Below are 15,909 nucleotides of genomic sequence, written 5' to 3' on the forward strand. Positions count from 1 at the left end.
CCACCACGCCAGGCTAATTTTTGTATTTTTAGTAGAGATGGGGTTTCACCATGTTGGCCAGGCTGGTCTCGAACTCCTGACCTCGTGATCTGCCCTCCTCGGCCTCCCAAAGTGCTGGGATTACAGGTGTGAGCCACCGTGCCTGGCTGGCAAAATAATATTTCTAAATTAACAGACTTGTCTCAGATTTTCTGGGTCTACACCGAGTACCTGGCAAGTGCTCAATCCTCAGAATCCGTTGCTATAATGTTATTAATACACACACTGAAATCCCGGTCGTCCAGGAGCAAACCTTTGAAAGTGGTAAGAGACTCAATTCCATTGATTATACCCATTTCGTGGTGATCAGGAAGAAGAACACTCAGTCCAGTCAGAGAGCAGGGTTGAAGATTATCAACTGCAACCTCCTCCTTCTGAAGGAAGATGAAGACGTGCAGTTGCAGGAAAGGATAGTTTCAAGGCATGTGGCAAATTGGCGTTGGAATCAATACCACCAGCCAAGTCTCCTGGAGTCAGTCTTCTCTTCATTATAGGACACAACTTTTCAATATCAGACATGAAGCTGGATGATGAGAGTTCCTGTCTCTAGAAGCATACAGGTCCACTCCAATTTCTTCTGCATCTCAAAGTCCTTGGGATGATCCCACAGATGTTGGATGATGATGTAATGTGGCACCGTGCAAGGCTTCTCATCATAGGGTCCAGGGGCCACGGTAGTGCAATGACAGGGAGCTTGTTACAAACATTGGACCCTGGGGCCCATCTCCTCGGATCTACCTTATCTGAAGCTCTTTGAGGGAGCTTGGGAATCAGCATTTTTATCAAGCTGCCCCACCGATTCACACGTGAATCCAAGTGAGAACTATTGACAGAGCCATTAAAGCATGAGCTCTGGAGTTCAAATCCCAGTTCTACCACTTACTAGTTCAACTGCTTTCGGAACATTACTCAAATTTTAGACAAATCTCTACACAGCATCTCCAAAGCATAATAGTACCTACCTTTGGTAGTGAGAACCAAATGTGGCAATGCATAGAAGGTCTTTAACAGTGTGTGGCTCTACAAATAAGCTTGCTATGATTATTGTTGTTGTTGTTGTTTATGAGTTATAATCCACCAGGTGGCTCACTAGAGGAATAGTGTGGCTCTCCTCACAGAGGTGTAATTCTCTGTTCTATGACTACATTCATGGGGCTCTGATGTGAGTGACTCCAGCTACCAACAGTTTCTAAGTGCTGAAAGAGCATCCTCTGTGTTCCAGACTTCTCTGATAACCAGAACTGTGCCCCAAAGACAGCCAACGGGATCTGCTCTGGGTCATGCCAAGTGACCCTGTGGCCAATGAAAGGTCTCCAAATCCCAGAGTAAAGATCCTGACCCTGACTGCAAATCTCCCCTTTGCTTGACATTGACAATGTCTCTAAGCATCCAGAGAGTGGAAGTTTCATTCCCCAGGGACCCCAGATCTCTGGCTTTGGGCAACCACTGTGAGTTCCTGCCCACATCCTTAGTGTCTTTGGGACCTCAGTGTACAATGACTGGCTTATAATCGCCAGTAGGTGCACCTCTGTGCCTCGGGATTTTACTTTTTCTCTTTTTTTGAGATGGAGTTTCACTCTTGTTGCCCAGGCTGGAATGCAATGGTGTGATCTCGGCTCACCGCCACCTCCACCTCCCAAGTTAAAGCGATTCTCCTGCATCAGCCTCCCGAGTAGCTGGGATTACAGGCATGCGCCACCACACCAAGCTAATTTTGTATTTTTAATAGAGATGGGGTTTCTCCATGTTGGCCAGGCTGGTCCTGACCTCAGGTGATCCGCCCACCTCGGCCTCCCAAAGTGCTGGGATTACAGGCATGAGCCACTGTGCTCGGCTGCCTAGGGATTCTTGACACCATGAAAGTCCTGCCTTTGCACGTGACAGCCTAGGAGTGCCTGAACATTAGCATCCCTGAAAGCAATTTGGAAACAATGTCTGATGGCCATGGGCACGTAAACACCCAAGCTGCATGTTACTTGGGCAGGATGATCCTTTGTGTTTGTTCAACACTGTCTCCCAAAGTTTCCCTGCAGCATGAAACTCCAGCCGTGCATAGTGGTAGCTGGCATGATATCATACTCTTCTTAGCTGCTTTTCCTTCCTTATTGAACCTCCCACCCCCTCCCAGTATTCTCTTCATTTCTCACATCCTCATCTCAGAGCCTCTTTCTGGAGGACCCATAGTCAGACAGGTTTCTACCTGAAAATTTCAAACTCTATGCTACCAGAGGCCAGGCAGGAAATAAAATTTAATAAGTAGGGGAAGAATCCAATCTTCCATCCTTTCAATATTTGTGTCTTCTATGACCCTGATCAGCGTTCAAAACTAAAGTTCAAATCGCAGCAAGATTCTTGACCATTAAGGGTAAATTTAGCTATGATGAGGAAACCTAGCAACAATAGATTTCTAAAGGCAAAAGGATGTGAACTAGGAGATGTGACACAAACTTACCAAAAAGGCTTCAAACACAAAGTCTCCTGGAAAATGTGTATATGTTGCTGTTAACTAGAAATTGCCTTTGCCGGAAACAACTTCCCATATATTCTGAGTATTAAAGACCTCACTCTCTATGCTAATATTGGTGTTTCCTGGTGAAAACACAAATTAGGATGCAGGGTTCTAGAAAGATACATGACAACCCCAACAGCCTCACATATAATCAGTTTTATTGCCAGGTAAGAAATTCATATTAATATAGTGAATACATATGTTTACAAATAAACATTCTTAGAAAACAAACAAATGTGTTTTTTTCTTCATTGTAGGAAGAATTATTCGTATCATAAACTCCGCAGTTGTTGACAAGTATTAACACAGGTTTACTTGCAGAACATACGGTTACTAAAATATTTGCACATAAAATATGCTCCATTTACACAAAAAACTGGGAAGAGTTAGATGGGGAGGCCAGGCGGAGCCCAAGGCAGATGGAGGCTGTGACACTGTGAAAGGGCAAAGGGAAGTCAGACTCTGGTCCCATTGGGTTGGAAATTGGGGGACAGCTAAAGGCAAAAAATAGGGGCTGATGTCAGGGCATGGAATTAGGAAGAGGACAGCCTGTCTGCTTTGTTCTGGTTTCTCTCTTCTAGGTCTCACTACCCTAGCTATAGGGTCCTTGTCTTGGTACATGGAAGTCACAGACAGTTCCATAGGTTGTCCCATCTTTCCATATTGTGAGGTCTGTCTACCCTCCCAAGAGGAAGCCAAAGAATAAAAAGATCTTCCCTATCCAAACTTCCCTCTTCAGTTCATCTCCCAAAGCCAATTGGAAGATAATAAACTATGAAGCATTTCCTGAGCTTTCCATCCTAGACAGGACTACTTGGAAAGTACTTGTCCTTCTTGGGCCATCATTGTGGCTACATCTTAATGACCAGTCTGCACCTTTGCTGCCAAAATTACAACTGCAGACCCCAAGGAGCGCAGTTCAATTGATGAAGTTTATTCAGAGGAGAAGGAGCACGCAGAAGGAATACAATACTACAGATTTAGAGGCCAAGAAAGACTCTTAATCAGAGTTGAGATAAGGGTGGGATGAAGTGGACTGGGGGCAAAGAGCAAGGATGAGGTAAAAGGGAGATAAGAACTATGGAAACTTTGAGCTGGAAAGAGCCTCACAATAAGTCAACCCAGGGTTTTCTGAAGTGTGGGCTGTGCACCCCTAGTGTATGCACAATGATCATAGGCAGTACATAGCTACAGCATTGTTCAACACTGACTTGCATAGGAAATGATTCCCCTTTCATTTACTTTTTGGTCCATCTTATTAGTACAAAGAGAAAGTCTTCATTGGGTGCTGGTATTTTTAACAATTATTTAATACCCGCTGATATTGTTTTAAGAGAGAGAGAGAAACAGAGACAGAGAGATGGAGAGAGAAAGAAAGAACCCCAGGCTTTAGTTCAGACTCACAGACAACAGATTCCAGCTGGAATTTAATCATTGCTGCTTGTTTCCTTTGTACTTATTTTTATGCTTACTTTCTATTTATGGCAATTGATGATTTTTTTTAAAATTTGTGATGAAGACAGGAAGTTTTCATTTTAAAAACAAAATGCATTAAAATGAATCAATTTAGATACAAATATTGTGAAGGTGATACACAGAGATGCCAAAGTGTGTTGCAGGTACATAACTCATTAACATCAAGGAAACTCTGACCATGCCCAGTGGTATTTACTTGACTCTGGGAAGCTCTGGGGTCTTCCCAAGGAGGCTGAGAAGGTGGGCACTAAATCTCTGACCCCTGCTTTGTACAGCACGGTACCTTTTTATACATGGAGATCTCCTATTATGCGTTCTTTGAAAGATCTTTTTCTTTTCTTTTTTTTTTTTTTTTTTTTTGAGACAGTCTCACTCCGTCACCCAGGCTAGAGGGCAGTGGTGCAGTCTCAGCTCACTGCAACCTCCCGAGTTTAAGCGATTCTCCTGCCTCAGCCTCTCGAGTAGTTGGGATTACAGGCACCCACCACCATGGCCGGCTAATGTTTGTATTTTTAGTAGAGACAGGGTTTCACCATATTGGCCAGGCTGATCTCAAACTCCTGACCTCAGATGATCCACCCGCCTCGGCCTCCCAAAGTGCTGGGATTTTAGGCATGAGCCACTGCGCCTGGCCAAAAGATCTCATTTTTAAAAACAGGTACAGGTTTTGCAGTTTCAAAAAGCTTGACCTACCCCAATTCCCCATGTTTCAGATGGGAGACTGAGGCCTAGAGGGATCAACTGCATTGCTGGTGTCCTCGTATCTCCTGGGAGTGAGAAGGAGAATAAATATCTGGTTTTGCTGATTTCGTGATGTCAGAGTGGAGAGACAGGTGGGGCAGAACCTTGCAGCTCAGGATTTCAGAAAATATTCTGAGTCTTGTTTGACCAGACCATTTATAGCTTCTGACACCAGAGTTGCTGTGGGTCTGCTGAATGTTAATTAACTACCAAAGACCTTTAGGGGCTAGTTGAGAAACCTTTCACCTTAGATAAAAATCTTGCCTCTCTCAATCCGCTTCTTTGGGCTTCCACAAAACAAACACAACTTGTAGGAAAACTGACTTTCTTGGGACCCCAAGGACTACGGATTATGAGAACCAACCAGAAAAACAAAAACAACCTCAGGACATTCTGGATGGGAGATGAACACATGAAGTATGTGGGGAGGTAATTTGGAGGGACCATGGGAATTACGGGACCAAGAAACATCTGACAGGTTTGAGAGGGCTAGAAAATGGAAGGACTAATTTTGATAGTGTAGAGAGTAGGGAGGTCTTCGTTCTTGGGTACCCCTGGCATTGTAGCAGCCCCTCGGAGGGTGTTATCGGGCGGGCTCACCTACAAAGGAAGGATGGAAACATCTTCTACTACTGCAGAAAAACAAGAGGAAGGAAGGCTAAAAGAACACAGGTTGCACTTGGGAAACAAGACTGTCATTAAACAACAGTAACACATTGAAGGCACCACCCACGCTTATGACATTTTCAGTCCAAAGCAGTTGAAATTTGGCAGCGGCGGCCGCAACGCGCTGAAGGGAAAGGGATGTCAGGGACATACAGCTTATAGATTACTTGTTTTTGTGGCTGTTTCAGGTCTTGGAGGCAAAACCCAGAAATCAGAGGCTTCTGGATCCTCATCTGATCTCCTGTGGACTTTTCCAACTGTGGATTTGTTGTTGGTAATGTCAACAACAAGTCTTCAAGATTTTGGAAAATAAAAAACCTAATTTGCCATTTTTATCTGTTTTGTAGTGGGCTTACATTTTAATCCTCTTTTTAAAAAGTTATTTGATACTCTCCGGACCCTCTCCATAAAAGCCCATCCCTCCCATTTCCACGGTCATGGTCCTTATGGGAGTTGTCTAAAATGTTTTTTGCTTTTTTTTTTTTTCCTTCCCATCATTGTCGGTGGGTTCAGGGTCTATTTACTTTTTGTGAGTTTGAGGGTGTGTTGTTTTTTGCTTTCAACATGGATGATATGAAAAGCACTATAAATAGAATGGTTGGGGTCCAGTTACTGTTTCATGCTCGTCACAATTTTACATCCACATCACCACTTCTTGGAATTAGAAAAATGCTTCTAATGTGGGCAAATTCCTCCCAGAACAACTCCTCTTCCAGAATGCACTCTTCTCTTGTGTCCTCCCTCATTCTCTACCCCCATTTCCACCCTGGCTTTCGAACCTAGAAACAGACAGCACGTGGCAAGCAGTGTATGTGCTCAAATGGACAATTTCTCTAAATTGTGCTACTTTTATATTTTGTCATCATGGATTTCAGTTTCAAGTTAGGAGGAAAAGAAAACTCAGCCCCACGGTTTGGCCATGAGAGTTGGCCATCTTGGGCCTGAAGTGGAAAGAGTGTGCCTCATTTTCCCCTTTGCTGTATTGCTGAATGTCCACGCTTTGGTCTTTCTCAGCTGCCTGCCGACACGTTATAGGCATGACCTAGGAAAAGCGCGACTCTGTGTCCCCAGTAGGTTTAGAGTTGGTTCTTGTTGAGAGTGAGTGTGTGGACGCATGTATTAGGGGATGATGGGGACGGTGTGGGAGGGGTTGTTTTTTGCCTCTCTCAGTTGAGTGTGGTCTCCAGGGTGCTCCCTGTGGTGAAAGCTCAGACAGTCACTTCTGTTTTGCTGTTGGTGATGAAGTATGGCTGTGGGGGTGGGTAGTGCTGGGGGCGAGTTCCCAAGGGGTCGCTGGAGCCTGTCTCGGCCGTGCCAAGCTTGCCCTTGTTGCTGTAAGCCTGCCGCCGGAGGGACTGCTCGTTGGGGTCCCAGCCCTTAAAGTTGGTGGTAGAGTTGTAGGCCAGGGGATGTGGGGGCATCTTGTTGGTGCGGGACTTCTGTCCATTCTGCTTGGCAGGACCGTGCTCAGGGCTGAAGGCCCGGGGCTCGTCCTCCACTCTTACAGGGTGCAGAGGTAAGTTCCCTTTGGCAGCCAGCTCAGCCAGGTGCCGTCGCTTGGTGTAGAAGTCATCATTGACCTTGTCAGCTACACAGCGGAACAGGTGGATGAAGAAGGGGAAGAAAGAGGAGAGAGAGAGAGAGAGAGAGTTAGAGACTGGCATGTCAACCCAAGAACAGCATAAAAATGGGCCAACAGTCCAAACAAGACACACTAGAAACTCCACCTAGAACAAGACAGAGGGAAGGGCAGCACCATGCCCTTTCCACAAAAAAAGAGCAGGACCAAGAGGATTAAAGGCATCTCCAAGGGAACCTCTAGACCCCCGAAATAAACACTTCTCCCCCCACAGTCCCACCTACCATTCTGCCATCGTTGGTTTGCCTATGAAATTCGCGTGTTGTTTCTTTTTTATTAAAATGATACATTCTCATTAGAGAAGAGTGGACATGTTAAGTGATCTTCCTATCTATCACCTACCAATCAAGACAGCCGATAACAACTTTTGGGTATATTTTTTTCTGGTATTTTTAATAAACAGAGTTTAATTTGGGATTTTTCTTGGCTGGTTTATTTGCTTTTGTTTTTGCTTTTAGCAGTTAAACCAGACCTGTATTCACATTTCAACTCTGACACCTGCCAGCAGCTTAACCTTGACTAAATTACTTAACATTTGTCAGCATCAGCTTCTCCATAAGGAAAGTCATTACAATAAAAAAGTATACTTCATAGGTCTGTTTGGAGAGTTAAATTATATGACCTGTGTAAAGTGCTTAGATATTATCTACCACCATTATCATCATTGTTATAAATAAGTTTGTTTCTATTTCTCAAGTAATGTTCTATCAAGCATTCTTCATGTTGTTATAAATTATTAATAAACAGGATTTTCAGGTGTACCTAGTATTTCATTGAGTGGAACTATCAAAATTAATTAATTCCCCTATTAATGAGTGTTCTAATTGTGCCAATATTTTGCTATTACAAATAAAGTTATAATAGCAACTTTTCACTTAAACCTCTCTTTATATTTAGAATTTTGAATTTAGCATAATTCTAAAAATGTTTTCTTATTTATTTATTTATTATTATTTTTTGAGACAGGATCTTACTCTGCTGCCCAGGCTGGAGTGCAGTGGCACAATCATAGCTCACTGCAGCCTCTACCTCCTAGGCTCAGATGATTCTCCTGAGTAGCTGGGACCACAGGCAAGCACCACCACACTAGGCTAATTTTTGTTTTTTTTTTTTTTGGGTAGAAATGAGGTTTCACCATGTTGCCCAGGCTGGTCTTGAATTCCTGGGCTCAAGCAATCCTCCCACCTTGGCCTCCCAAAGTGCTGGGATTACAGGTGTGAGCTACCGCACCAGGCCTGTTTTCTTAATTTACATCAGGGATTGGCAAACTATGGCCCACGGGCCTAATCTGGCCACATCCTGATTTTGTAAACAAAGTTTTATTGGACACAAAACCATGCCCATTCATTTATGTATTATCCATAGCTGCTTTTGTTCTGCTATGGTAGAATTGAGTGCTGGTTGAAACTCAATTGACAGAAACTGTGAGGCCTGAAGAGCCTGAGATATTTACTACCCAGTCCTTTTTAAAAAAGTTTGCTGACCTTTGATTTGGATTAAAAGTAGAATTATTTGGCCAAAGAGTATAACATTGTTAAGGCTCTTGATACATATTGCCAACTATTCTACAAAAGTGTTTTACCAATTTCCACTCAATTTAACTATACTCTCTCCAGCATTGAATGATTCCTTCCTTCCTTCCTTCTTCCTCTCTCTTTCTCTTCCTCCCTCCCTCTCTTCCTTCATTTTTACTTCTCTTTCTCTGTCTTTCTTTCTTTTGAGGACTAAGCTCTGATTTTTTCTTATCTTGCCCAGATTTCTATCTAAGGGGTCTGGGAGTCATATCCTACAAACCATAAATTCTCATCAGATGGGTTTTATTTAACCCTATATATTGTGACTTACTTTCCTATCTGACTCTGACACAACATTACATGACAAAGAAGAAAATCAAAATATTTTACCCCCAAACATGTTTTTTTGTCGTTCTTTGAAATGGCCCTGCGAAAAAAAAAGTTTCTTTGTGGAGTAAAACCTACATGTGTAAAGAAGCTCTATTAACACAGCTAGATTTTTTCTTCCAGGCCCTCCCAATCCTAAAGAGATTAACTGAGAGTCTAGCACCTTTTAAAAGTCTAAATAGGAAACATTTGTCTTCTATTGTCTCTAAGGGCTGCCACTATAAGACTTCAAAAGAACCTTGGCCTCCATAATCTTTTATCTTCACCTGAACATTCCCTTTCTATTGATCCCAGGTCTTTAGACTCAACCAGTTGTCAACCAGAAAATGTTTACATTTACCTATAGCCTTGAAGCTTCCCCTTCACCTGAACATTCCCTTTCTATTGATCCCAGGTCTTTGGATTCAACCAATTGTCAACCAGGAAATGTTTACATTTACCTATAGCCTCAAAGCTCCCCCCTCACCATCCCCTTCAAATTGTCCCATTTTTCTGGACCAAACCTATGTATTTCTCAAATGTATTTGATTGATGTCTCATACCTCCCTAAAATGTATAAAACCAAGCTGCAGACCAACCACCCTGGGCACATGTTCTCAGGACTCCTGAGGGCTGTGTCATGGGCCATGGTCACTCCTATTTGGCTCAGAATAAATCTCTTCAAGTATTTGACAGAGTTTGACTTTTTCATCGACACTTTCTTTTCTTTTCTTTTAATTTTTTTATTATACTTTAAGTTCTGGGATACATGTGCAGAACATGCAGGTTTGTTATATAGGTATACTTGTGCCATGGTGGTTTGCTGACACTTTCTTATTTGTTTTTTGACAATTTTATGAAATCTCCTTTTATTTTAATTCTGAATTCTTTTATTATAAGATTATCTACACTTTTAAAATTAATTCATTAGCAATAAACTTTTGAACTTTCATCTCTCAGGAGACCAGAAGTATTTGCTCTTTCATCCACATGTTGGGATCTCACCGTGTCACACATGTGAATTTACATAAAGGTTAAAGAATGCCTGCCTCCCTACTAGAATGTCCACCCCAGCAGGGCAGGAACCATGTCTGTTTCTGATTCTCCTTCATATCTTCATATCTGATTCTCCTCCTTACAGGGCTCTATGCTTCTTTTCTCATTAGATCCTTTCAACAATGAAGGTAGAAAAGATGGGGACTATTACTCCTGCTTGACAAATAAGGAAACTGTCAAGCTCTGGCATATAAAATGATTAAACTAAGGTTACCCAGAGCTAATGGCTGAGCCAGAGTAGAACCTACATGCAATCAACATTATTTGAAAGGCCACAGACGGAAACCCTTGGTTTCAGGACTGAAACAAAAATATGTCCCTGTTTCTGACTCTGTGTCTATGCTAGACATCATTCATTGATCACCGCACTCTTTCCTGGCTAGCGTGGCCTCCACTCGGACTACTGCCCAAGGCAACAACCCAGGGAGCCACATATTAACTTGCTATGTATGACACAGTTTAAGTTGAGTTTATATTCCTTGTAATGCAAATAGCTCCGACTGATAAAGCCTTTCAAGAGAAAGTTCCTCTTTAAAGTCTAGGGCTACCTGAAGGTATGGAACGTCAAAGCCAAAAGGAATCTTGGAATCTGCTAAGGCTGTGAGGATGACACATTCCTGAAATGTCATGAATTGTTTAAGGTAGCACAAGTTAATATTAGAGCTGGGACTATAACCCATCTTCCTGCCTTTTGGAGGAAAGTTCTAGATTTCCAGTGCCATGAAACTTCAATAGAAGAATACTCAAAGTTTTCCCCTTCGACATCAAAATTTATATGTCATTATGTCCTGGATTCAACAGCATCTCTGGCCCGAGGTGGCCATGCCTGAATGCAGCAACATTACTCAGATCTGTTCTTCAGCCTCTTTCTTATCTCTCACATGGGAACCACCCACCCCTTAGCCACTTAAGTCAGAAACTTGGGAACAATGGTTGACTTCATGCTCCTCTTCTCTTGCAGGACAACTGTCAGAGGCATGTGAACCAGAGCAACCCCATCTTGAACAGCAGCTGGGTAAAATGAGGCTGAGACCTACTGGGCTGCATTCCCAGATGGTTAAGGCATTCTTAGTCACAGGATGAGACAGAAGCCTGGCACAAGTCATAAAGGCTTTGCTGTAAAAACAGGTTGCAGTAAAGAAGCTGACCAAAACCCACCAAAATCAAAATGGCCATGAGAGTGACCTCTGGTCGTCTTCACTGCTACACTCCCACCAGTGCCATGACGGTTTACAAATGCCATGGCAATGTCAGGAAGTTACCCTATATGGTCGAAAAAGGGGAGGCATAAATAATCCACCCCTTCTTTAGCATATCATCAAGAAATAACCATAAAAATGAGTAACCAGCAGCCCTCAGGGCTGCTCTATGGAGTAGCCATTCTTTTATTCCTCTACTTTCTTATTAAACTTAATTTCACTTTACTCTATGGACTCGCCCTGAATTCTTTCTTGCATGAGATCCAAGAACCCTCTCTTGGGGTCTAGGTTGGGACTCCTTTCCCATAACTAAGGTGGCCATGCCTGAACCCAGTAACATTACTCAGATCTGTTCTTCAGCCTCTTCCTTATCTCTCACATGGGACCACCCACCCTTTAGCCACTTAAGCCAGAAACCTGGGAGCAATGGTTGACTTCATTCTCCTCTTCTCTTGTAGCACAACTGTCAAACCAACAAGTCCTTCCAGCCATATCTAACAAATATTTCTTTAACCTATTCCCTTTCTCCTACCCCCTTTGAACATTGTTCTCCTTCAGTAACCAAACTGGCCTCCTTGCCTTGTTTCACCTCCTCCAATCCTTCCTCCATGCTGCAGTCTTTGAGCTGTTTGTTCAATCATTTAGTCATTCATCAAAGAGGTACCCACCACATGCTGGACACTCGAAATATAAAGGAGAATCAGAAACAGACATGGTTCCTGCCCTGCTGGGGTGGACATTCTAGCAGGGAGGCAGGCATTCATCCAAACCAACCTGCCTTCTTTTCTGTCTCCCCTCTTTCCTTCTTCCACTGACCATGTTTTTTGAGTGCCTAGTTTACTCCCTGAAAGGGCACACAAAGGGGCCTTGATCTGATCAGGAGGGAGGTGGTGGTCAAATAATCCCCAAAATTCATAAAAGTATAACTATGGTAAGTGCTATGAAGGGGAGCTAACCAGTCATAGTAGTACTTATAATGAGGTCCCCTATCTGGTCTAAGAACCAGGTGTCTGAGCTGCAGAGTCTATCCCCTTCATTAGCACCAGTTTCACTGTTACTCATCTTGCAAGACTTAGCTGAGATGTTGCCTCTGTCATTCCCTCAGACTTTCTCAGCCACCCCTGCTCTCTCCATCATAACACTGACTACACTATTTTATAATTTTCTGTGTTCACATCTGTTTCCCCACTAGACCACGAGTTCTTTGAGAGCAGAAATATCCTTCCATCTGGGTGGCTCAGTGGTTCTCAGTCCTGGCAGTACATGGAAATCACATGGGGGAGCTTTAAAAGTGTTCAGACACCTGGACCCCTTCCCAAAACCATTTGATCAGACTCTCAGAGACTGTGGCCCAGACATATATTTTCTAAGTCTCTCAGGTGATTCTAATATGCAGCCAGGGTTGAGAACCACAGGGATAGCCTCTGTTGTTATCACAGTTCCAGTACATAGGGTGTTTTTTTGTTAGAGAACTAAAGGGAAGTATCCTCCCACTTCACTCCTATTATGCCCAGCTGCCTCTCCCCTGAGGTCCCTCTCCCTTCTAGAAAGTCCGATAAGGTCAGATCTCTCCATAATAAGCTCCTCCCATGGCATTTATCATGACTGTCATTTTACACTTGTTTATGCAGTTCATTCATTATCATCCGTCTCACTCACTAGCGTTCCAAGAAGACCAGGTATGACTTTTGGCCAGCATTATATAAGCAATGTTCAGCCTAGTTCCTGGCAGACATTAAGGACTCAGTAAAATTTTTTTTTGAGACAGTGTCTCGCTCTGTCACCCAGGCTGGAGTGCGGTCGCACAGTCTTAGCTCACTACAGCCTCTGCCTCCTGGGCTGAAGTGATTCTCCTGTCTCAGCCTCCCAAGTAGCTAGGATTCCAGCTACTGGAAACCTAGCCAGCCTCCTGGCTGATTTTGCTATTTTCAGTAGAGACAGCGTTTTTCCATGTTGGCCAGGCTGGCCTCGAACTCCCGACCTGAAGTGATCCACCCACCTTGGTATCCCGAAGGGCTGGGATTACAGGTGTGAGCCACCACACCTGGCCTCAGTAAATATTTGATGAATGATGAGAGTGGGAAGAGGGAGAGTATCAGGAAAAATAACAAGTACTAGGTTTAATACCTGGGGGATGAAATAATCTGTACAACAAACCCCCATGACACAAGTTTACCTATGTAACAAACCTGCACTTGTACCCCGAACTTAAAAATTAAAAAAATTATGAGCAAAATACAGTGAGAACATAGAGAATATCAGGGCAAGAATAGGGGTGGAAGCTATCTTTCTCATTTTCCTCCCAGTAATCTTTCACTGAAAAATCTCACTCGCCCTCATTATATGTCTTATAATGATCCAGCATCATTCTTTCCCATGTTCCTCTTTCCAGACATCAGACCAGTCTGAGGTCTGCTCTGAGCAAGGGATGCATTCAATGGTTGCTGTTTCTGAGAAGCAGACAAAATAAATTATGAATTAAGCATCCCAGCAGCTTCAATATGTGATGCCCCCTCAGACAGTTCTAAAGAAAAGTAGATACAGAGGCGTTCAAGTCTGTCCCTATCCGTGCAGATGGGGGGAAAAAATCCCATTAAGAGGAAACACTGAATCCCACGTGGAGAATCCACACCATCCTCCTTACCTAACTCTGAGCTGTTTGCTTGGTGAACCTGGTATTGGGTACTCCCTGGGCACAGAAAGTGTTTGGTACTTGGGGCAAGAGTGGAGTGAACAAGAAAGTCTGCAGGCTCTGGAATGAGACAGATCTGAGTTTATGAGACCTTGGGAACACCACTTAACCATTTATGCCTGTTTCCTTAGGTGTGAAATAGAGATAATATTAACCACTCTTGGATTTAATGTGGGCAATGAATTGCATGAGATACACCTGCTACACAGCACAATTCCTAGAATGTAGTAAATGCTCAATACCTATATTTTATCTATTCCCTGCCTTAAGAAAGAAGCCCTGGATTAAATTCGATAGACATTGTTTGAACACTTTATGGTAGGCAACATACTAGGCACAAAGCAGGCATTCATCCAAACCAAGCTGCCCTCTTTTCTGTCTCCCTTATTTCCTTCTTCCACCCACCATGTTTGTTGAGTGCTTAGTTTACTCCATGAAAGGGCACACAAAGGGGCCTTGATCTGATCAGGCGGGAGGTGGTGGTCAGGGAAGCTTTACTGTTTAAGGTAGCGCAAGCTAACATTAGAGCTGGGACTTGAACCCATTTTCCTGCCTTTTAGAGGAAAGTTCGAGATTTCCAGTGCCATGAAACTTCAATAGAAAAATAATCTAAGATTCCCCTTTAGACTTCAAAATTTATATATCCAGTTACCTCCTGGATAGGTTCAACAGCATCTCTGGCCCAAGGTGGTCATGCCTGAACCCAGCAACATTATTCAGGTCTGTTCTTCAGCCTTTTCCTTACATCTCACGTGGGACCACCCACTCCTTAGCTACGTAAGCCAGAAACTTGGGCGCAATGGTTGACTTCATTCTCCTCTTCTCTTGCAGCACAACTGTCAAACCAACAAGTCCTTCCAGCCATATCTAACAAATATTTCCTTAACCTATTCCCTTTCTCCTACCCCCTTTGAACATTGTTCTCCTTCAGTAACCAAACTGGCCTCCTTGCCTTGTTTCACCTCCTCTAATCCATTCTCCATGCTGCAGTCTTCAAGCTGTTTGTTCAATCATTTAGTCATTCATCAAACAGGTACCCACCATATGCTGGATACTTGAAATATGAAAGACAATCAGAAACGGAAACAGACATGGTTCCTGCCATCCTGGGATAAACATTCTACTAGGGAGGCAGGCATTCATTCTGCCTCTTGAGAAAGAACTCTTTAAGCTGAGATCAGAAGGTGAAGAGTAACAGAAAGAGCAATGCACGTGAGGGAATATGTGGCATATTGCAAGAATGACCAAAATACTTTGCAGCTCTTACCATCAAGAAGTGGAATTTCCCCATGCCTTGAATATGTCCTGGCATTATGGTGGGCTTGGACCAGCAGATTCTAGCAACTTCTACTCTAAGGCTCTTGAAATCTGCCTCCATGTGAAGAAGGGAGCCCCTAGACTCCTGGAGGATGAGAAACCCATAGGCCAGTTACCCCTGTTCAACACAACCAACCAACTGCTAACCGCAGTATGTTCAGTGAGGCCATCTTAGGCCGTCAGCCACCTAACAGCAGACCCAGATACCAAGAAAATCCAACTGAGATGAGCCAATCCAGCCCAAACAAGAACTTCTCCATTGACCCAGAATCATGATCTCGATAAATGGTTGCTATGCTCAGCAACTAAGATTTGGAGTCATTTGTTATGCAGCAGTTGATAACTGATACATGAAAGCATTTGCAAAAGCTTTCAGCTGAGAAGGAGCCGAGTAGCTTCAAGAACCTGAAAGGATATCTGAGTTGTAGATGAAGAAGGCAAGGGATCCTCAGGCCATCTAATGTCCTATAGGCAAGATTATATCATTCATGCCTATTCATTTAACTAACCATTCTCCCGCCTTAGGACTCAGGTGTTCTCTTAGAGAAGCGCAGTGTAGGCACTGAACTGGTGCCTGGTGCATGAAACTATCCTCCAAAGAGATATTTTCAAGATTATTTCAACAACAAGGAGGTGGTTAGAGGTAAGATGGATGAATCATTTCCATTACCTGGAAGTGCTGTTTTCATGAAACC

General features: G+C 43.3%; 1 protein-coding gene across 2 annotated transcripts in view; it reads right to left on the bottom strand.

Moving 5' to 3' along the window:
- Positions 1-5,669: 5,669 nt before the first annotated feature.
- Positions 5,670-15,909, bottom strand: part of SHISA9 (shisa family member 9) — a 338,038-nt gene continuing 327,798 nt past the window's right edge. For both annotated transcript variants that reach the window (XM_054454380.2, XM_054454379.2), the window contains one exon: positions 5,670-7,019. In XM_054454380.2, coding sequence (XP_054310355.1) covers positions 6,640-7,019 — 380 coding nt within the window. In that variant the 3' untranslated portion in view covers positions 5,670-6,639. The remainder of the gene's footprint in view (positions 7,020-15,909) is intronic.

This window comes from Pongo pygmaeus, chromosome 18 (genome assembly GCF_028885625.2).
Source record: "Pongo pygmaeus isolate AG05252 chromosome 18, NHGRI_mPonPyg2-v2.0_pri, whole genome shotgun sequence".
Taxonomy (NCBI): Eukaryota; Metazoa; Chordata; class Mammalia; order Primates; family Hominidae; genus Pongo; species Pongo pygmaeus.